The sequence below is a fragment of the Rattus norvegicus genome, chromosome 5 (genome assembly GCF_021556685.1).
Source record: "Rattus norvegicus strain SHRSP/BbbUtx chromosome 5, alternate assembly SHRSP_T2T, whole genome shotgun sequence".
In the NCBI taxonomy this organism is placed as follows: domain Eukaryota; kingdom Metazoa; phylum Chordata; class Mammalia; order Rodentia; family Muridae; genus Rattus; species Rattus norvegicus.
This window is the reverse complement of record NC_141538.1, coordinates 143,933,250-143,956,606: the sequence shown is the minus strand read 5'-3', so window position 1 is coordinate 143,956,606 and position 23,357 is coordinate 143,933,250. Positions and strand designations below refer to the sequence as shown.

The 23,357-nt window shown below is 51.9% G+C and overlaps 1 protein-coding gene across 2 annotated transcripts in view; it reads right to left on the bottom strand.

Annotated features, from left to right (window-relative positions):
• Grik3 (glutamate ionotropic receptor kainate type subunit 3) overlaps positions 1-23,357 on the bottom strand; it is a 217,505-nt gene that overhangs the window by 44,333 nt on the left and 149,815 nt on the right. For both annotated transcript variants that reach the window (NM_181373.3, NM_001112716.1), the window contains 6 exon segments: positions 1,489-1,602; positions 4,752-4,859; positions 9,384-9,527; positions 10,454-10,627; positions 19,188-19,241; positions 21,198-21,379. In NM_181373.3, coding sequence (NP_852038.2) covers positions 1,489-1,602; positions 4,752-4,859; positions 9,384-9,527; positions 10,454-10,627; positions 19,188-19,241; positions 21,198-21,379 — 776 coding nt within the window.

The window sequence follows — 23,357 nt, the reverse complement described above, 5'->3', positions numbered from 1 at the left end:
TTATTTTTATCGTTTATATTTTCCATTAGCTTTCCTCCTGCTCCTGTTGAGGTCTCTTTGAGTTACCAGCTTTAGTATTTGTCTCCTTAATAAGTGGATCCCTAAAGACTGGAAGGGCATACGACTATTTGGAAGATTCCTTGGGTCCTTGCCCTGACAAAGGCAGGATTATACCTCCCTGGTTCTCTTCTTCCGGCTCTATCTGCAGCTGGCCCACAATACCTATTCAGTTTCTATGGTCTTTAATGGGATTTCTCAGTGACCATGACCCTGGAGGCTAGAGAGGAGACGCACTGGCTAAAATACCCCTCAACACATATAGTACTCCAGAGTCCTTGAGATTCCTAGAAGAATGGCGGCATTTCATAGTTTCTTCCCTGCTTCATGGTCCCCCTCCTCCCAGCCACTGAATACATAGACAGTGAGTCACACTAGGCAGGAGGATGGTCTAGTATAGCCTGGTTGAATTGCCTCAGTTGGGGAGTCAGGGGAAGCCACCCCCATCCAAGCACCATGGAAAGCTCCCAAGCCTCACCCATGGAAGGCTTTCCTTAATCTTAATGGACCAAGATTGCTTTTGTGAAGAGGAACAAGTCCAGGTATCCGCGTATGGGTCTTACAGATTTGTTTGCTATGCTCTAAAAGATCTACTTGTACCAGAATTGTCCCCAAAGGGTTCAGCTTCTGCTTGGCTCCGGTGAGGCTCCTTTCTCTGGGGAGGGACTCCTCTGAACCTCTGTCTGCCTCTGCAGCCTCCTAGAAGGCAGCCAGTCACACACGAAGAATGGGTACAGCATAGGTCAATAAGGAGAGCAGTGGCTGCAAGCTGCAAGGTGCAGGGAGCCTGGGAGAGCCCACAGGCCACTTCCTGATTGAATCAGGAGAACAGTTCACGAAGAGAATAGAAGTCATAGAGAAGGAGTCTGGCTGAACTGTTTCAGCTGGGGAGGCAGGTGGGCGTTACCCGCATCTAAGCATCATGGAAAGATGAGGCCCATTGGCTCATTACGGAGAGAGGCTGGGATGCAGCTCTATTCACAGGGAGAGGTCGCAGCCCCTGGCTCTCAAGATTTATAAACGCTGCACAGTGTGGCATGGCTCCTGGGGCTCTCAGGTATGGCCATAGCCCCTGCCACTGCTGGAGGGGCTCATAGTACCTGCTCAAGAGAAGAGCCTTGGCCCTGGGTCCTCCGGTGGGAGAACAGACCCCTAGTTGTGATGAACAGTGAAGTCTCTTTTGTGGTCCTACTAAGAAAGCAGGTGGCACAAACAGCAAACATGGCCTTCTCTTGGGGGACAGGAAGAGGTACCAACTTTCCTTTAAGAGCTTTCTGAACCTCCTTTGAAGTTTCTACTTTCTTTTGATCCACTTTGCTACCGTGCCCTGGTCTCCTGAGAGACTCCTAAGGGGTAACCAAGATGTGACAGGTGGGAATGGAGTTGTCTCTCAGGACAGATGGCCCTTCCAGTGGGGCCCGAGGGTCTTACCAGCAGAGTGGTGACGATGAGTGACCTGTTGGTCAGAGAGTCGGTGACATTAGGACCTCGGCCTTTGGCAACCTCAGTGATATTGAGACCGTCAGCTGGACTCCACACCCCGACCTGGATGGACAGACAGACAAAAACAATGGGTTCTAAGTCCTTCCTTTCTCCTCACCCACAAGGCCAGTGGTCACAGCCGCAGCCATTGTGATTGTGTGTTCTGCAGGTACAATTCTGACAACAACCCTGCTGCTCTCCCTCCACTGAGGAGACTCTGAGGTGTAAAGTTTTTCCTTTTCCTCTCACAAAGTCTCAGCTGAGGAGAAATGCAGAGGAACTGCAGGGAGCTGGAGAAGCAGAGCCAATGCCCAGCAGGGATGGAAGGGCTGAGGCTTCCTCCTGAAGGAGACACTGGGCACCCCGCTGCTTACCCAATGGGCCTCTTCCAGACCAGACACCTGCAAAGCCTGGACCACCCCAGAAGGAAGGCAACACTCCCATTGGGATGAGGGAGAAGCACCCCACATGTGTATACTAAAGGAGGAGCTGTGAGTGAACAAGCAGCAGGTGGCCCTCAACGGGGATCTGTTGTGAGTGACAACATAAGACTAGTGAACCTCATGTGGCTTCCCCCCTAAAGTGGGCAGAAACCCTGTCACCATGAGAACTCCTCACAGCATCCTTATCAATATCAAGTCGGAGGCTAAAGGATGGAGAGATAGGGCTTAAGTCATCTCAGGGTTGATAAGATGGCTCAACAGGTAAACCTCATGCCACCATGCTTGATGACCGGGGTTCGATCCCCGGGACCCGCATGGTAGAAGGGCAGACCTGGCTCCTGAAAGTTGTCCTCTGGCATCCACAGGTGCACATTAGTGGCTCGACTCCACACATGCACACACAATGAATAAATAAACGCGATACATTTTTTATAAGTTATCCTAAAGCCCTAGGCCTCTTGCAGGTGCACTCTGAGCAAACTTCCCAGCTGGGCCTCATCTTGGCTCCTCTCTCTCAAGGAAGGCATCAGCACGCCCACTCTGTCCTTGGCCCAGTTGGGGGTACTCAGAAAACCTAATCAATTAAACAGAGAGGCCAAGTGCAAACAACCCACTCAGAGAGCTGTGCGACAGATAGCAGGGAGATACGTAATTATGCTTGGGTAATTCTGCCTTAATCCTCCCAGAGCCACCGGCTGGAGCTAGCTGGATCAGCTCTGACCCAGCTTAGCAAACAGAAGGAGGCAAGGGGAGGCTGTAGCTGTGTTGAGGGCTCAGCATGCTCTCCGCCTGTGTGGACCACTGGGGCCACAAGGAAGGAGGCAGGCAGATGAGAGTGAAGAGGCTCTTTTCTAAAGTAGGCCAAGTTCAGTGCGGAGGTGCTGAGCAGAGGCCTGGGTGTTGAGCAGGAGGGTGAACTGCAGGAGGCCCTTGGCAAGCAGAGGTGGGTGAACATCGAGGAGCCTCAGCCTTCAAGCTCTTCTAAGCACTGACTGGGTGTTCGGGTAGATTCTAGGCGTAGTGCAGGTTAAAGAACAGGAAAGAGGTTCTCTGCTCACGGGCTCAGGTGGCTATGACTGGGAGCCTCTAGTGGGCACCAGGCAAGCCACCCTCTATCCAGGGATAATAGAGTTTTCCTTGAGTATTAGCTACGGTCAATTTGTACCAGCTGCCTGGAGGGCTGTTGGGAGATAGATGGTGCAGGGTGGGCTCAGATGGAAAGAGTGCTCCAGTGATCAATTACTGATGCCTGCCACGGGCACAGGAGCGGAAAGCGGTGGTGTGTGTGCCATCTATCTACTATCCCTAGAATTTGATGCTGTCCCTGTGGCTGAGAGAGCAACGCTAGGACAACTACCTGCCAGCATGTCAGCCATGGTATTGCTGAGGGGGAGGTTGCTGTCCAGCACTGTGAGCTTAAAGAAAGATTGTGGAGCCCATAGCGTATGCCTGGGGCTAGAACAGTGAGTGGGCCTCACTGATCCTAGGAAGGGCCCCTGCCCTTGGGAATTGATGCGCGCCTAGCATGAGGTAGCTGTGTATGAATTGTGAGGGTTCCTGGTCACCTCTCCCCTATAGAGTGATGGGAGGACTCAGAAGAGAGTTGGAGAGTCACGGCCATGAGTATATGGAGGCTAATAGAGTGAGGTCCATGCCTGGGGCAGGATCCTAGAGAGCACTTTGACGGTTGGGGCGCTAGGGTGGGAAGATACCCAGAAGTTTAGGAGGGCAGGACCATGAGTCAACTGTGGAGTACTTCAGGAAGCTGAAGAGACTGGGTTGGGTGGGGAGGCCAGCTGAAGAACTTCTCAGAGCCTAAAAGACCCTAACAAGGGCCGCAGCACACACTAGCTTGGAAGTGGGAAGCCATGTGCAGGGTGGAGCTGGTTCCATCTGCTCATACATTTAGGACGGATGAGGGCTCAGGATGCACGAGAGCGCGAGGTAAGGTAGAGACCGGTGTTACAGTGACCCTCTGTAGAGGCTGAACCATGCATGCAGGAAGGAAGGATGGGAGTCGGCCCTAAGGCCCAGTGACAGCAGAGGGTCCTCCAGCCTCCTGGCCACTGCTCTCCATATCCTATAAATGGCACATCTCAGGTGGCTCTCGGTGGACCAGCTGCGGTGGGATAGGTGTGGCTGAATTGTTGGCTTGTCCAGATGCTGTAAACTGGGGCCTCAGGTTAAATCCCCTTCCTGGCCCAGCACCCTGACTGTTTCTGTGTTGGTCAGAGGAGAGGCTCCGAGTCCAGATAGGTTTGCTTTCCTTGACCAAACATTGGAATCACTGGTCTGAGAAACTGGAATTTGGGGAGCTCAGACCCCAAGCACTTCAACATCTCTTTGAGGTAAGGAGTTTCTCAGTCTCCCAGACAAGCAACCTCCCCGTATTTGCTTAAATGCCTCCAGGGGCTGTGAACTTGCTACCCCAAGTAGGCAATCTGTGGAGGTTAGAAAATTTAGCCTAAGAACATACATGGCCTTATCTCTGACCCCTTCAGGGTCAGTTTGTGCCACAAGTCCTTGATTGTGCTTTCCTGACAGAGTGAGGTCATAGGTGTCTGCTGTAGCTAAGTCACTGAGATCAGCACCCTCAAGTGTAACAGGACCCTACAGTCTCCTCTGGCCCACAGCTCTGCAGAAGCCATACTGGATCATTGAATTTCAAGGGCGTGTCTGCAATGGCTCTTGCCCCTCAGCCCGCAGGCTCGTAGAAGGCACTTCCAACATCCCTGGCCCTCTGCTGAGCCTCCACCGGAACCCACGCACCTTCTCGAGGCCATCTTCCTTGAGGCTGATGATGTCCAGATCAAAATCAGTCCGCAAGCCACTGGTTTTGTTGAAAACAATCCGTCCAGTTAATCCTTCCCATTGAGCCTGAGGAGGGGAGAGGGCAGAGCGGCAATTCCTCGGGCTCATAAATCATCATTCAGTACAACTGTACAATGCTTCATTTTAATTACTCCTTGCACTGATACTGTTCCCCCAAGACCATGATTAATTAATAATCACCTCCATCATTGCTCGGGCTGTGGTGCGAGCCAGCGATTTCCATAAATTCTATTACGCTCTTTAGCCAGCTCTACACCTGCACCGTCTCGTGTACAACATCGATCTCGGATGCGCTCAAATGAGCCCCCGCCTCGGAGCCCTGGGAAGGGGGAGCCCGTGTCAGATCCCTGGAGAGGGCCGGGGAGGCAGGCGAGCAGAGCTGGAGCACAAGAGACTCATCAAAGGCTCTGGTTACAAAGTCGCATCCTTGAGACACTGACCCCAGAGACAAAGTCCTTCAACCTCCTGCCTCAGCTCCATGCCACGGTTGAGAACCCTGGGGTCCATGCTGGGGTCAACTCCAGTGACCATGAATACTCTCTGCCTTAGTCTCCTCAGCTAGAAAATGGGACTAATCATGGTATCCATCTTTCTAAGATGCCGTGAGAGTAGAAATGAGCCAGGAAACCCAGAGAGAAGGCCTGGATAAATAGCCGTTTCTGTTTCTTTGTTGTTATTAACAAAAGAGGCAGCATCAGGTAGTGCAGATGACCTTCTAGACCAGGGTGAGACAGCCTGAGCGAGGCCTGTCTGTGCCTGTGAATAGGTGATTAACCACTCCTTCCTGTTCAGGGGAAGAACTGCTACCTTCAGGTTCATCACTGTTGGAGATTGCTCTAGACTGTCTCTTTCCTGGGAAGTCTCTGAGCAACCATTCTTTGTGCACGTGTGTGTGTGTGTGGGGGGGTGCACCTTCTTCTGTGTGTTTGTACATGTGTGCCTGTAGAAACGTGTGCATGTGTATGCAGATGTGTGTGGAGGTGAGAGGTCAATGTTGAATGTTGAATGCCTTTCTCGGTCATTACTTATTTAAAGTAATAAAAATTATTATTACTATCATGAATGTGTATTGCATACACATGTGTGGGTGCCCACGGCTGTTCGGAGGGTGTAGGTGTCATCCTCTATCACTCTCCACTCTTGAGACAGGCTCTCTCTGAACATGAAGCTTGCTCTTTTGTCTAGGGTAGCCAGCTGATCAATCCATTACTGGGCTAAAGGTATGTGCAGCCATACCTGGCTTTTATGTGTGTGTTGGGGATTTGAAGTTGGGTCCTCGGAATTGCAGAATAAGAGCTCTTGCCTGCAGAGCCACCTCCCCAGGGCTTTCATCTTATATTTTTGAGAGCGTCTCTCCCTGATTCTGGAGCTCACAGATTCGGTGAGGGCTGGTAGGACAGGGAATTGTCTGCCTTCCCAGCACTGGCGTTACAGATCTACGCTGTGCTCAGCTTTATATGTGGGTGCTGGGGACTCGAACTTCAACTCCAATGCTTGCATATCAGGCACTTTACTGCTGGAGTCATCTCCCTAGACAGAGAGGTGATTCCATAAGACACAACCGGTTGTTTGTATCACTTAGCTTCCCCAGTGGCCTCGAGAGCTGGCCAGGTGAGGATCATGATTCCCATGTTACAGATGGGAGCCATGGGAACAAGCCTGGAGGGAGACAGTATTGGGAGCTCCAAAACTTGTACTACAAAATAGGCAGAGTCAAGTTAGACATCTGGCCCTGGAGCCTCACCCCTTGATTTGGACCCCTTCCTTATTCTTTCTCCTTGGGGCTGTTGCTGGTGGGTATTTTGCAGGTGATGTCTTCTGGGGGTGCATAAAGCAGATTGGGAAATAGGGAGACAGCCAGTGGTGGCCAGGAAGGGGGGAGAGTGTTGTTTCTCAGCCAGGCTTGTGAGTGAGGGAATGAGGTGTCCAGAGGAGAGGGGTGGGAAGCAGGAGGTCTGAATGCCCATATCCTGCTGGCTGAGCACTGACTTGGACAAACCCTGCACTCTGAGCAAGGCTCCTGGACTCTCCCAGGAATGGGCCTCAGTACCAATCACATTTTTCAATTCCCAGGCCTCGGAAACTGATCTTTGAATCTCAACTAAAGGCCGAGAGGATCTGCCTGTTCTTGGGCAGTTTGGAATCCCTGTGGACTTTTCCAGATAATGGTATCTGGGTTAGAGGCAGGAGGATTGTGAATTCCAGGCCAGCCTGGTTACTTCCTGAGACTCTGTCTGTCTCAAGCCATCCTCTGCCCCACCTAAAAAGTAGATGGACGGAAGGTGTTCTAATTCAGAGGCAACACCCTTCAGCCCGAGAGGCTGCAGAACTTAGGAAGCTTGATCCAGCTAACAGCCCACTGGTCTGCAGGCCCTAAGATGTGGTTGCAGTGCCCAGTACCATGCCTATGTGTATGATCATGACTGAGTACGATGGGTTATCGCTTTTCCTTTGTGGGTCCTTGTGCAAGGCCAGTCTCCAGGAGGCAGTTTACAGCAGAGAGTTACAACATGACCCTTAGGGAGCCCCTTGAACTTCCATTTTGACCTTGCAAATTGGGCATCATCATTGTCTCCATTTCCCGGATGTGAATACGGTAGTTCAAAGATAGACTGAGACACTGAGGAAACAGTTCAGTTAGTAAAATGCCTGACACAGAAGCCAGAGGTCCTGAGTCAGATCCCTAGTGCTCACATAGAAATGTCATGTGTTTCTGAATGTCGGTAACCCTAGCACTGGGTGTGCATGGGGTGGAGACAGTGGGATCCCCAGGGCTCTCTGGTCAGCTAGCCCACTGTGGAGGCCAGGTTCAGTGAGAGACCCAGGCTCAAAAATGCCAAGGTAGATGTTATAGTGGAAGATACCTGATATTTACCTCTGGTCTCCACATGAACATGCACATCTGTGATGTGCGCGCGCGCGCGCACGCGCGCACACACACACACACACACACACACACACACGGAGCTGGGAAGCTAGGCACCAGGGGGACAGAGATTAAAAGCCACATCAGAGGAGGTGAACAGCTCTGCTGTGACTTCTTCACAGGGAGGCCCAGATTCCCTCAGGCTGGCTTCCCCATCCTCTGGCTTCCATCTCTGCTGAGGCCCACACCTTTAGGCGATCCAGTGGCCCCCAGGGAAATCTCAGCAGGTGTCTTCAGCTGCCTTGCTTCTGCAGAGGAGGCCTTCCCTGCCTGTCAGCTCCAGAGGAATTAAATGCCAGCAGGTGCGGCCTGTCTGTGGGTGGGTGGGCAGGGGCAGGGCAGGGAGCCACGGGCAGCTCCTCCCCGTGACATTTCCCAGCCCACCCGCCCCCTTCTAGCAGCGGCTCAGGACTCGCTAAAATGAAAGATGCTTCACACGCTCTGAACTCCGGCCTGGTATTTTCCAGCTCCTCTTGGAAATGCCAAGTCTTTAAAATGATTTACTGTCACGCAGTCAGACAGAGAGATGGGCAACTTGGAAACGGACAAAGGGAAGACTGGACTCTGCGGGGTACCTGGGTTCCGAAAGTGTCCAGTTATAGAAAGGACACGAGCATTTCGTGGCTACCCTTGCCTGGCCCCCATTGCACTAAGGAATTCTGTAAGAGATAGGAGTGTCCACCCCAGCCTGGGTAGGAGAGCCCCAGGACGGGGAATGGGACTTCTCTCCTAGGCTGGGCAGTGGGTAATCTGCTTCCCTTGGGCACTCATGGCCAAGCCTCATGCTTTACAAGCGGCAAGGGGTAAAGAGGTGGGGTCCCTGAAGCAGTGTTGGCTGCAGGCTCTCTGGCTAGGACCCAGTCCCAAAAGGATGTTAGAGTGACAGATGATGGGGACCGAGAAAAATCAGAGCTATCACACCTGCTGTGCCAGGGGAGGGGCACAGTTCTGAGAACAACCCTCAGCCAATGGCTGCCAGTAAATGGAAGGACTCTAATGTGCGCATGCGCGCGCGCACACACACACACACACACACACACACACACACACACAGAGAGAGAGAGAGAGAGAGAGAGAGAGAGAGAGAGAGAGAGAGAGAGTGAGAGAGTGAGTCTGGACCTTTGTAGAGGGCTTCACCTGAGTCCCTTGGTGTTGGTCATGATCACCCACTCAGTCTAGCCCAGGATAGCCCTATCTAGACCTCAGCCTTTCTAGCCTTGTCTTCTTGCTAGTTACCGAGACTAGATACTGCTCAGGCCATGGGTTTCACTCTGTCTTCCCAACAATTCTGAGCTGAGGAACAGAGAGTTGGTCATCTCACTCCAAGCCACTTAGCCAGTGGTAATACACTGGCACGTGAGGTCCTGTGTGTGTTTGTCTACAGACGGGAGTCATAAGCCCTGTGTCCAGGGTGACAGCAGGGAGAACAGTGACAGGGAGAGAAGGTACTTTCATCCCTTGGACTTCCCGGTCCCCTTTGAGGCCGGGGAAACTGAGCCGCAAAGATGTGAGGTGACCTGCCTCAGTCTGTATGCAGCAGAAGCCGCTTCTGTCTGAGCCCCAAATCTGAACACTCCAGCCCTCTGCCTACTTCTGAGCCCTGGAGGCCACGGGGAGCTTCCTTTGAGGGGTGGAAGACTCACCTCCTTGATGAAGTTCATGAAGCGGCCACCGAAGCGCCAGGCCTTGTGCCGATGGCACTGTAGGGAGTTCACAGTCATCTGCGGCGCTCGCTGGTAGCACACAGACACAATGTGGACCGCATCGTAGAGCAGGGCTGCATCGGTCTGCAGAGGGCACAGACCTGACTGAGGGCTGTTACCATTGCATCTCAGCTCCTCTCCCACTACAAGCTCATGATGCCCTGGGGAGGGAGCAGGCCCTCAGGCCCAGAGAGCCCTATCCTTTCACCTGAAGACGGGCTGGCCTCAGTGGCCCTATTAGTCTATGGACACCTCTCTACTACCCTCTTCTCTGCAGCTACGGCTCCAGACCCTCTGCCCAACCCATCACCTAATCCCACCCACTCCTCATTCCTTTCTTGCCTTCCCAGCCTCACATCTGCCCTTCACAATCCAAATCCATTGTCTTTTGCTCCTTTTCCTGGAAGACATTTTTTTAATTAATCATTCCATTCATTTACATCTCAAATGATATCCCACTTCCTGGTTACCCCTCCACCAGCCACCCATCCCACATCCGCCCTCCCCCTTCCCTTTGCCAGTATGAGAGTACTCCCCCATCCACCTCCTACACTATCCCACCCCACCACTCCAGTATTCCCTACACTGGGGTGTCAAGGCTCCCCGGGACCAAGGGCCTCCCCTCCCGTTGCTGTTAAGCAAGGCCATCCTCTGCTACATATGTATCTGGTGTCATGGATCCCTCCCAGTACACTCCTTGGTTGGTGGTCTAGACTCTGGGAGAACTGGGTGGTCAGCCCTTGCCTCTATTAGAGGGAGCCCTTGGCCATGGGAACTGTTGTCCCTGGGGCTCTGGCTGATATATGGAGGTTCTATTACTAAAGGTCCTCAGTGACTAGCAAAAAGTCTAGAAAGGACGAGGTCTAGGCAGGTCTTGAATTGTTCTACAGGGAGAAGGAAGGAAAGAAGGAAGTGTGGAAGGAAGGAGAGAGAAAGGGAACAAAGGAAGGACTGAGGGATAAGGAGGGAGGGGAACTCCTGGGGTCTATCTGTCCATCTGCCTCCTGTACCATCATCACTCCATCCAGCAGGCCTGACTCTGCCCGGGGAGCTGCCTGTAGCCGCTCCATGGACCACTTCTCCACAATGGCTGAGACATGGGGGTTGTCCACGTTGAGTATGCGGAACCCAGTCAGGTTCACTCCCGAGTAGCGGTAGGGTTCCAGGTCTAGCGCATAGAGATCCTAAAGAGAGAGGAGAGAGCTTGATGTGGTTAAGGGTTTTCCCAGCTCCCCCCTCACCATCTGGACCTGGGTACCCCTGGGCTTGAATTGTGGCTCCCCACAGAGCCCTATGCATGAAAGGTGACTGCAGTACCCACAGGAGAATTGGATGAAGAGTCCATTTGGATTTCCTGAGACTAACCTCACATGCCGACTATGGGAGCCATAAGCCTGTTTCTTCGTCTACAAAATGGGGATCACTCCCCTTTATAGAAACCAGAGTAACTATCTCAGGATGGGAGGACGAAGGGTACTCAGCCTGGGCATCTCCAAGTGACACTGAAGGAGACAGGAAGGCCAGAATATTTTTTTTCCTTCATAGATAGGTGAATGCGGGCCAAAGGAGTCCACTGCCTTTTCCCCTGCTCTTTCTCATGGCTCAGGGCCTTTTCACCCTCCCTCCTAGGAACTGATTTCCAGAGGACTATCCACGGTAGATGGGAAGGCCTTGGCTGACAGCCCAGGAGTGCAGGATACACAGCCCAGGCAGGTCTGGTCCCTCTTGCACTTCCCCCCACTCTGGACAATGGGCTGATGAGGCAAGGAGCCAAGAGGCAGGGGAGTGGGATTAGCTGGCTGCCCCTTAGCAGAGAAGAGAGCATGTGGAGAGGTAGTTAGCCTTCACAGGAGCCACACAGAGCACTGCAGGTTCAAAGTGACTCCAAACTCAAAGACACACAAGAGAAACATCATGGTCTTTCGACATACGAAATAGTTGCTTGTAGGTCACCAGGGCTTCCTAACTCTGCCGGGCTAGGAACTGCTGTTAATGCTAGTTAAAGCCCAAACTTCTGGTTAACATGAGATTTGTGTCTGGCACAAAAAGGTCATCCCTAAGGCTGTGGTTTTATCACTTTGCAGGAGATTAATCAATCTTGTGTGTAACCCGCCCACTCTACTGTATGTCCCTTAAAACCCCAATACTCACGTCATTCCTCAAATGCCCTGCTTCATGCCCAGGCTGTTCCCTTCTGACTTAGAAACATTCGATCTACACTTACTTCAAGCTGATGTTTTGATTTTCAAAAATAAATACTTGGATAATGCAGACTGACTGCAAGCCAGGACTGGGGAAACTGAGTCCCTTCTCTGTTCTTTCTCACTTCACCAAGCTACTTTTTTATATTGACCTGAAGCCCACCCCACTTGACCCCTACCCCAGTGCTAGTCTCTGATCATCAAAAGGGCTAACAGGCTGGAGCCCGCGGAGCCAGACCTTGCACAGTGCTTGGGTGTCCTGTGGTCTCTGAGATACTCGCCAGGAGGACTCTTTTTTGGAAGGCATTGCATGTGTTCATCTCTCCTTCGCAGAGAAGAGGAACTCAGGCAAGAGAGTCTCATCCTAACTTGCTCAAACAAGTAGGGCCAGCCTTCTGAGACCACAATCATAGCGTGAATTCAACCAATCACAGCCTGCTCTCTGTAGTTCCACATGTATATAGGTATATGACTGCTCATGTATATTGAATAGTCAGGCTTTCTTTCTCACCATAATTCCACAACAATACAGTGAACCGCCCAGCACTTACACTGTACTGTGCACTGTGAGATATCTAGAGCTGATGTGAGGAGGATAAGAGCACAGATTAGTGATATGTACAGACGACACAATTTTATACCAGAGACTTGAGCATTGTGCTGTCTGGTTTCATGTCACCTTGACACAAGCTAGAATTTTCTGAGAGGAAGGAGCCACAATTGAGAAAATGCAAGTCTACTGGGCACTCTCATGGTTAATGATTGAGGGAGAGGATCGAGGCCACAGTGGGCGGGCGGGGCCAACCCTGGACAGGTGGTCCTGGGTTTTATAAGGCTGAATAAGCCATGAGAGCAAGAACGCCAGGAAGCAGCACCTCTCCGTGGCCTCTGCGTCAGCTCCTGCCTCCCAGTTCCTGCCCTGCTTGAGTTGTTGCGTTGACTTCCTCCATGACAGACTGAGATGTGGAAAAGGGCGTGGAAAAAGAAAACACCCTTTCCTGCCCAAGTTGCTTCGGGCCACGGTGTTTCATCACAGCCATAGAAACCCTACCTGTGGCAAGCATCTCCAAGGGGGTCCTGGAGCCCCCCACCCCAACTGTGAATGCTACGAATACCAAGGGACAACTCGCTATACGGCCTTGCTTCTAGGCCAGTGTGTGTGATGGGGAGGAAGTTGGGTAGGAGCAGAGGATGTAGGGAAAGGAGGAGTCAACACCAGGATGGCCAGAGGGTGTCTAAATGGTACCAATCTCAGTGGAGAGTGAGTTTGGGGACCATCACGCCATTTTTAACTTTCAGAGCAACTTCTTACTCATTTTCTAAATAAGGAAAGAGCGCCGGGGTGGGGGTGAGGCTTGCTGAAGAGGTACCTGAGCCACGAGGGCTCTGCCCGCAGCAACACTTCAAGAGGGAGTGGGTTAGGCAGGTGAGGAAGGCTTCCAAAGGAGTTCGGCCAGCTTCCTGGTCTGCCCACTGTTCACTGGCTCTCCCGTCATGCTATAATGAAGACTAAGGGTCTCCAATGAGGATTGGAGGCCAGCGCCATGTTCCCAGACTCCCCAGCCCACAGAACGGTGAGCTAGAGAAACTCTTTTGCAAGAGGCTTACTGGGACTATGGCATTCCACCACATGACCTGCTCGGAAACTCAAACTCTGTGTCTTGCTTTCCGACACCCATCCCCAGCTTTCACTCCACTGAGGCTGAAGCACCTTTGCCCTGCCCCACCTTCCCAAGCTTCTTGTCCTATGCCAGATGCTTTTGTACATATCCCAGCCACTGGACAGGGGTGGCTCAAAATGTCTGCAGCTGATCTTTTCGACTCAGACAAGCAGCAATTCTCCCTGGAAGTGTCTCCATCGGTCCTTTACTTACACGCAAGTCTACTAACGATCCATCTCTGACACGGGGACCCTGGCTTCCCTCCTAACAGGCAGCGACTGTGAAGGTCTGGGGTCCGACATCCTTATGAATTCCTAAGCATTCTTGACCCTCGTTGTGGAAAGAAGTGTCAGCCAGACTAGTAAACTCCTGAGTGTTTCAATGTTTACCTCCTTCAATGTTGACGTAAGTTGGGAGTAGTCTGGTGAATTGCCTGGGAAGGAGGGTGAGCTGCTGATGGAAGTCTGCTTCTAGACCTAGGCCTAGGAAGGCCAGGAGAGTGAGGCAAACTTTTGCTTTGCAGCGGTGTACGCAAGCTTGGGGCTGGAGCTGAGCTTCTGGCACCATGTCTGATGCTCACCCTTCTCAGCACGAGGCTCTCCCAACACTTGACAGAGGCTAAAATAGTAGCCTTCCCAGGGCCTCTGACTCAGTTTACCGATCTCTGGGCCCAGAAGGCAAGCTGACTCAGTATGAAAGATGACATCTCTGCTTTGGTGGGGAGCAGTGGTTCTCAAACTGAGTCAAGACCTTGGGGATGGCATATGAGATATCATGTGTATCAGATGTTTACATTATGATTCAAAGCAGTAGTGAAATTAGTTATGGTGTAGCAATGAAATAATTCTATGGTTGGGGTCACCACAACGTGAGGAACTGTACTCAAGGGTTGCAGCATTAGGAAGGTGGAGGACCACTGGTGGGGAGGCTCACGTGCTAGTGAAACTGCTCCCTCTGGTCCCTAGCTTCAGTAGGGAGTGTGGGGAGGGGGGTTGCTTTCTTTTCTTCATGGCTATGACAAATCCCTGTCGGACCAGCTCAAGGAAATAAAGGTTTATTCCAGCTTCTGGTTATGGACACTTGGATCCCGTCATAGTTAGGGGAACGGAGGAAAAGCAGTTGACACTGCAGAGGTGGGAAGGTGCTGAAATGAGTTCATACCACGGTGGACCCGGAAGCAGAAACTGTGGCAGGAACCAGGGGCTGTGTGTAACCCTGATGGACCTAGTTAAGCAGCTGGTCCTACCCCCTAAGGTCCCAGAGCCTTCAAAAATACTGCCACCTTGAGGCAGTCAGGGACAGTCTAGATGTAAGTTGTAATGAGTGGCAGGGCCTGGAGTCCTCCCTCCATGTTGGTCTTCCTGTCTGGGCTTCTCTACAACGTTTCCTATGGCCAGTGACACAGAGCACCCCCATCCCTGTGGTATGAGGGCAGTGACATGGAGAGCCAGAGAAGAGGCCTCTTTGTGTAGCTCTTGTTTTCGTGGTTTTTTGTTCAAACTGCCCTGGGCCAAGACCCTAAGTGCTCAACACGGTGAACTGTGGGCAACTCTGCGGCTTGGCAAAAAGTTGCATTTCCGATGCCAAATGTTGACACACTGAATTCACTGTCGACTGGGGACCTTTTAGCAACATTCAGCATAACATAATAGACTAATTCATTAGCACCCCATGGGTCTGGATGGGAAGAAGCCGATGCTCGGGAAACATGGCCTCAAGGAACAACAGATGAAAATATCTTTCCCATGATGTAACTGTTATTGCCGGGAAGTGGCATTAATTGTGATTGCTTATCTATTAATTTATTATAATTCTCTCTCTCTCTCTCTCTCTCTCTCTCTCTCTCTCTCTCTCTCTCTCTCTCTCTCTCTCTCCCTCCCTCCACCTCCAGGCTCTTACCTACACATGACATGCACCAGGGGCTCATCTGGAGCTGATTAGCACAGGGTTATCTGGGAATGGCTCAAAGCTGCCTGACATCGATAATGGCAGCTGGGGTAATTAAAATGTCTTCTGCGTGGGAGAAGCGACTTTGGAGAAATTTTTCGAGGGGAAAGGTTGATGATGCGTGTTTCCTAAGATAAATGCCAAATACCACTGCCCTTCCCAGTGTAGCCAACCACTGACCAATGGGCATGAAAAGGAAGAGTCACGAGATAGGACCCTGAGCCAACAGGGCTGGGAGGAAGATTCTGAAGCTGACAACAGGCTGTGATTGAGGGATGAGGACCGAGGGGAACTCAGTGGATGCCCTGACCCACGGGGGGGGGGTGGGGAGAGTGTACTAGGATTGTCGAGGATTCCCCCATAAAATCCTCTGTTTACGTTGTGGAGGCCACATATCCCTGGAAGGGCCTGGTACCCTAGGCCTCAGAAAGGGGCTGGAGGAAGAACGGTGCCCTAGAGCAGCCACAGGCAAGACCCAGAATAAGAACTTAAGCCTCTACATCTGTCATGTGACAAGACAAGTGCCATTTTCCTATCATTTTGGTGCGGAACAGATATCACACTCTCTCCCCTAGTGGCCTGGAAAGGGAAATCAGAGGATGCAGGCAAGGTCCTAAGTATGGGCGCTGCTGGAATTCATGAAGGCTCTGTTTACCCCATTAGTGTCAGTCACCATGCTGGACCATAATGGCCAGACATCATGAAGAGGAGACTAGGGACTCCGCAGTGACAGTTGTCAGCAGAGGGCTTGGCATCCGGAGCGCTTGCACTGGGGAAAGATCTGGCTGGCTGCCTGTCGCTGAGTCATCTCTCTGAGCCTCAGTTTCCATTTTTCTAGGGGGAGTCACAGCTCCCCTTGAGACTTGTTTTGAGGAAGGGAGGACACACAGGAAGCAAAAGCAGGAGGTGCTTAATGAGTTAACTTGACCCTTCCGTGGTTGTAAATGCCAAGTGTTGTTCCAAGCATCGCCCACTCTCAACGCTTTGGACACTCACCCTTATCCAGTGACAATGTTATTGTCAATGTTTTATAGATACAGGCTTGAGGCAAAGAGAAAGGAGGTCCCTTGTCTAAGGAACTGAAGCATCTTTTTTTGGTGGTGTTGTGTGAGTGGTATGTATATGGTGTAAATGGTGCATACATGTTGTTGTAAAATTATAAAAATAGGCTGTCTTTTACCCCGCTAGGTACAGCACTGTAGTGCCCCAAGATATCTGTTAGATATCTTGCCAGAAGCACACATCCCAATTCTGTGGCAGTCCAGGGTCCCTAGCTGACGCACACTCTCTTAAACTTAAATCGCTACATGAAGAACACACAACACAATAATCTCTGATCCAATTGATAAGATACAATTGCCCACCTAAACATACAAAGCCCTGTACACATCCATACCTTAAGAACATTTATAACGACCTGCAAATACACAGAGTGGAATCTTTTTTTTTTTTTTTTTTTGGTTCTTTTTTTTTTCGGAGCTGGGGACCGAACCCAGGGCCTTGCGCTTCCTAGGTAAGCGCTCTACCACTGAGCTAAATCCCCAGCCCCTCACAGAGTGGAATCTTAACGTCAACCTCCATATTCTCTCCACAGCTACCCTGCTGTCTCCTCCTGTCTCTTCCTCCTTTCCGTTCCCGTCTCCTCCCCTTCCCTCAAACTTTTCTCCCGCCCATCCTTCCTTTTCATCCAATGACGGGCCTCCTTCTATCTTGTACCTGTGACATCATCCCACACATACACAGATGTCTGTGCAGAGACCCGAGGAAGACGTTGGGTGTTCTGATCTATTGCTGTCCACCTCATTCCCTCGAGACAAGGTCTCTTGCTGAATGTGGGGCCAGGAAGCCCCAGCAATCTCCTGTCCCCAAACGCTGAGGTTGAAAGTGTGCACGCAACCACGCCCATCTTTTTACGTGGGTTCTGCCGATTCAAACTCGGTTCTCGAGATCGAGCAGCGAGTGCTGATCGATCCACCTCCCCCTCCAAATGAAGCATCTTAATCCCAAATCAGACACACCAGAGTCCATGATCTTAACTGCCTGTTGCAAGTGATGATGAGAACTGAGCTTCCTGATTGCAGTCTAATTTGTATGGCGGCCATTCATCCACTCATCTCCCTCTCAGGCTTCACAGAGCACCTGCTGGAGGCCGGGCACTCCGTGGGGACCGCAGACAGCCTTGCTCACAGAGGAAGTTTCAGAACTTGTGTGTGAGCTTTGCGTCGGGTCGGGCCCATCCCTGTTCATCCTCCCAGCTCGGAAGTGAGGAGCTCAGTATTTGCTGATGGTTGTCAGGTAAGTGAACAGCTGCATTAGAGAAGCAAGATCTAGGATGCTCGGGGTACTGCAGGGTGGTAGACGAGAGGTGCTAGAATGCCTTTTCTGAGACCTTTGATCTCGACATCCATGGACAGCGGCATGGCTACAGAGGCACCGGTAGAGGTGGGGCCTGGGAGTGCTGCCATCTCTAGTCTTGGTCTGGAGCCCCAACAGGGATTGAGCACCTTGTCCTAACACCCTGATGACTTTCTAGGACACAGACTGGTGGAAAGTGACTGGGGTGAGGTGGGGCCTTGGGAAGAAAGTATCTGGTCTCAGTCCCCAGTCCCTGTCTCCCTTGAGTGCTTTCATCAGGTGTCCAGGTCTGATTCACAACCAGCAGGATGGCCAAGCTGGCCACGAGCTCTGCGTGGGCACAGTGTGCTGTGAATGGAGGTTGTGTGGCCATCAGGGTGTTGTGGTGACGATTCTGTGCTGGAAAGAAACCCTCGCGGGCAGCAGTGGCTCGCTGCTGAGGTATAAATCTGACAAGTGGCTGACTGGAAGCTAAGAACACAACACAGAGAGCTGTGAGGACATGGCTGGCTCTCCAACTCCAGTGTGAGGCAACCCTAACACATCACGGGAGAGCTAACCTGCATCCCGGCCTTTGCTTAGCCTCTTCCTTCTGTGTGGAATATCCTTCCTGTCTCCCCCGACTGCTGGTGCGCTCCTATTGATCCTTCAAGGCCCAGCTCAAGCACCTGCTTTTCTAGAAACCCTAACTCAAGCATTCCATCTTCTACCAGCCCTACGACTCCCAGTATCTCTTTGTGCTGTCTCCCGAGGTCACAAGCCAACTGTATCCAAGCCCGACATGAAGAGGAAGACAGAATGACCAGCTCGGTCCAGACGCTGGGTGAAGAACAGGAACTGGTGCTCTATACTGAACAAATCATCTAGAAGGTGGTAGGGGTGAGGGCTACAGGTCCCTGAACGGGGGATGGCAGGGAGGGAGGGTGCGGCTGGCCCCAAGGTTTGGCAGCTCAACGCCGGTGCCCTCTTTGTCACAGGATGCCATGATTCTGCTGATCTCAGACCACAACTAATTATTCTAATGGGTTTAAATGGCCTTAAATGTTCTCAGAGTTTGGACGGGACCCATCTGGAGCCGGCAGGTGGGCTGCTCCCAGTGACTGCAAGGGGCTGAGTTCAGCATGGATGCTGCAGGATCCAAGGTGGTCATTCTAGGTGTCCTGGGGGGGCCTTTGGCAGATGTGGGTGGGAGGGCAGTCTCTGAAGAGTGGCAAGGCCAGCTCTACACCAACTCCACTCTCACCCCTGGTCCTAATCAGCTTACCAAGCCTCCCAAGGAGGTAGAAACCCATTTTTGCAGAGGAAGAAACTGAGGCATGAAGGGCTGGTGACTTACCCAGGGCACCCACAGAGAAGCTCTTCTCCACTGTGGCTCCAGAGATCATGCCCCTGCCTTTTCAAAGGTGGGCAGGTCACAAAGATTTCTTTGTGGCCTCACCTGGAGCAACACCGAGAGCCTTAAGAAGGTTTGGTTCTCTTCAACTCTAGCACCTTCCCCAGCAGGCTGGCCCAGGCCCAGATCAAGCAACCTTCACTCAAGGAGGTCCCACCCTGCCTTGCAGGACCCGGAGGTACATTACCAGAGTGGTGAAGATGAAGTGGTAGTATTCCGTCATCATGCCCATGGCCATGGCCTGTGGGGAAGCAGAGTGTCAGCTGACAGCGTGGAGTACCCTGGGAGCCCTCCACTCACCAGAGCAGGGGAGTTGGGGGACAGGCGGTGGGCTGTGTGGGATTATCTGCTCAGAGTAAGGGTGAGACGTTGGGTAGGACATGAACTGCCTGGCAGACAGCAAGGTTCCTGCCTCAATGTTTAGAAAAATCACCTGGGGGGAGTTTCCAGTGTGCAATTTGGGGCCACTTTCTCCAAAAGTCCCCAGTTCTGCAGGCTAGCGAGGAGACGTCCAGCTGTCTGAATTTTTCAGTCTGGACCTGTCACTCAGACGGAAGCTTGGGCTGCCTCAAGAGCCTGGCTCTGCATGGTTGAGCTCCCCGAGTGAGCCAGGCTTGAGAGGGATGTCCCCAGCATGAGTGTCCCCCAGGAGCAATGACACCTCCATGCTTCCCTGAGCCCATCAGGTCACATGACATACCACACACTCCTCTGGGGGTTCTTGCACAGCGGCACGAGGTCTCTGTGTGATGATGTATCTTGTGTGTTTTATTAGAAGTCTGTAATCTATAACACTAATGACCGTAATGCATTTTCTACAGAGTTCTTCAGAAAGCAGGACCCACCAAGGGCTCTGGAGGAAAATGTCACAGGGTCAAATATACCTTGAACTGCTGCATGTTCTCTGTCACCCTCACTGCACTGGCAGGGCTGGAAGGATGCCAGCAGCCAGGAAAGGCCTCAGCCTCTTTTAACCCACGTTCAGTCCAGGGTCCTCGTCTAACTGTTTTCCAGTCAGACAGACCTGGGGCTAATCTAGCAGGAAGACCCCGGCTGGCAGCTCTACCTTCAGCCCTGGTCTCTTCACTTGTCAACCATCTGTAATAATAAGGCCCTGCTTTCAGGGTCACCGAGGAGGGACAGACACCCGCTGAGTGACTCCTAGGTAAGGCAATGTTCTGACTGTCATTCTATCACACATGATGGGGAGAGAGGGGGAGCCCCAGAGCAATGCAGGTTACAGGACTTCTGCATGGGGATCCTCCACAGGGACAGGAGGCAGGCCCAATGCCAGAAACACCATCTCTGTTGTCCTGTCTCACTGATGCCCCCAGAGCTGTCTGAGGTGGGATTACGAATGAACTCTGTTCAGAGGAAGTAGTGATGGTGACTCTGTCATGTAACACAGAAGAGGACAGGCAGGACAATAGGAAAAAGATCTCCCGCCTGCCCCTTAGGTAGGATGCCATGTATCCCAAGCTGGTCTTGAACTTGTAGTGTAGCTAAAGATGACATTGAATTTCTGAGTCTTCTGCCTTTACCTTTGACTGCTAGGATTACAGGCACATGCCATCGTATGTGGATTGTGAGGTGCAGGAGGCTGAGCCTAGGGCCTTGTGTATTTTAATTTTAGGTAAGCAGTCTAACCAATTGAGCTAGATCCCTAGGACTCAGGCACTCTATGCCTCTTTCTTAACACCGCGCATAGCTACGTAGCCCAGGCTGGCCTTGAACTCATGATTCTCTTGCTTTCGATGTCAGTGGACCATGCAGGATGAAGAACCACCCTCTTCTTCCTCCATCATGGCAAGGCTCAATGCATTGTTTAAAGAGCCGTCTCCTAGTCATTAAGAGTAGCAGCAAGTGTCACAGCTATGGGGACTTAGTCACTGGGAGGGGCAACGAGACATCTGGGGACTGCACTGAGAAGCCAAGGCTCTCTGTGTACCCAGTGCACCCCATCACCAGCGTTCTGTTCTCATGCCTACCTCTCGGTAGCCTGGTGGAAGCGGGCTAGGAGGCAGTGTTTATTCTGGGGAAGTCTGACATGACGGGAACTGGAGTAAAAGGACCATTATACTGTTGGTATGACTGAGGCACATAGAGTCACAGTGGCTCCCCCAAGGTCTTACTGCCAGCTGGAAAGACAGCCAGGGTGCTCCCCCCCCCCAGCTCAGTTAAGTGCTCACCCACCTACCTGCTTGAGGATCTGGGCTGCCATGGTGTGACTGCAGTCAAAGATGATACGGAACTCCCGGCCCCGCTTCATCTCTTTGAGCAAGGGGCGTGAGTCATCGGAGTCGATGGGGAGCTGGCGAATCTTCAGGCGGATGTTGTACCTAGATGGAGCCATGATGAGCTCCTGCAGCCGGATGAGACCTGAGGGGCCCGCAACACAGAAGACACACATGTGCATGCATGCACAAACCATCTCAGGCATCTACTCAGATGCCTCTGTGTTAGCCTTCCTTGTTTTCTCCGTTCAGAAACAATTCCCTACCCTCAAACAACCCCCATAGCCACGCCAGCTTAGGAGCTCTTCCCTTATCTGCCTCTGCCTGGCCCCCATTTCCCCTCAGTCTGCCATGACTAGAGCACCATAGTCCCTGGCCCAGGGCCTCGACACTTAGGGAGAACTCAAACAACATTTTTGTAATTGGACAGACTTACTGTTTTCCTCTCCCCACATTGAAAAAAAAATCTATCCTCCACCTTGGCATTTTGTAAAACCACTTAATCTGTGGACTTCCAGGGAAAACAGAATGTCACTTCCTGGAGACAAATGGCTTGCTTAGGTCTAATTAAGTTCATTTCCTTCCCTATTTCAAGCTCCGTTCTTGCTGACTCCTCTGTGGGTTCTGGGAGGGAGGCTGCTTACGGCTCTATTGCTCCTACCCATGCCCACTGATGGAGGGGCCGAACCAGCCGATGGGTGCTCCCTCCCTCTCGGCCTTGTGCCTTCAGCCCAGGCTCTTCACATACTTGTGTCCAATTCCCCACTCTCATATCCCAGTTTTCCTTGGGATAAATAAATAGGAGATGTGCCCCCCCACCCCCCGCTCCCACCCAAACTCTGAGTTGATGTGACTCAGAGAGGATCCATCCCAGCTCTGGGAGTAAAGCCCACGGCATCAACACATCCTCTGGCAAAAGGAACAGTAGTTCTGAGATTAATTAGTGCCAGGTAAGAAACCTGCACTATCTTTCTGCAAATAAAGAAGGTGTAAGTCTGGGGTCACCACGTGCAACCAGAGATAAGATCCATCAGAGAATGGGGAGAAACGTGTCCTGATGACACACATGTGAACTTCTAGGTCAAACAGTACTGTAAACTGAGGCTGTCCTCTCAAGTTTTCATAAAGGCTGCCCGTAAGAACCACACACATGCACACATACATACACGTTTAAGCTAACGTGCACTGAATTAACGTTTGTAGTCAGTGGTTACAATGTTTCCTATCTGCACTGAACTAACTTTTGTAGTCAGCTGTTACAATGTTTCCTATCTGTACAGCCTCTCCCCACTCTGACGTTCTACTCTAGAATCCTTCCACTGCAATCCCAGTTTCCGAAGCAGTCCCCAGGACCCAGTCTAAGCCCATCCAGTTCTCCCTTTCCTTCGGGTTTGCTTCCACCAGCCTCCTGGGCTTGGGAACCAACCCTCTCAAAGAGCCTAGGTTCTGGATGCGCAGGTGGAAGAAGTCTGGTTTCAGCAGGTTTCTGACCTCCTAACACCTTCCTAGGCAATGGAGGGGATCAGTAGACTTCAGCCAAGGAGGGTCCATAAGCTATTCTTATCTCACCCAGAAGCCCAACTTCTCCAGCAGTTCCGGGATCTCCCACTGTTGCTGCTGGCCTCTCAGACCTATTACCTGAAGGCCTCCATGCTTACCACACTCCTGCCCGCTCCTTTTCCTGACCCTGTTCAGCATTACCAGGCCTGTGTGCTCTGGAGACCCAGATCATGAGGACAGGGATAGGTTAGATGCTGGAGTGGAAGCCACCAGGGCCGGCTTGTCAGCCAAGCACATCACCCCATGTAATGCATAACGACCCACATTCTCTAGCAGCAAATGTCAGACTTCCTTCCCATCAGTGTAGTCCCCGAGGATACTGTGGCTCCTCCTGGCCCACCTCCAGAGGACCGGGCTGTCTGTGTTTGCCTGAGACCAAGCTTTCTTTTGCCTGTCTCCTTAATCAATCCCTCCCAGAATATCCACACTGAATCACGGTTATTGGAACCGTGTGTTTTTCACTTATGAAGCACTTCTGTGCGCATACCCCCATTTAACCATCTCCGTCCGGAGCCACGGAGGCACGCAGAATGGGACCCTTCAGGCTGGTGGGATAGACAAGG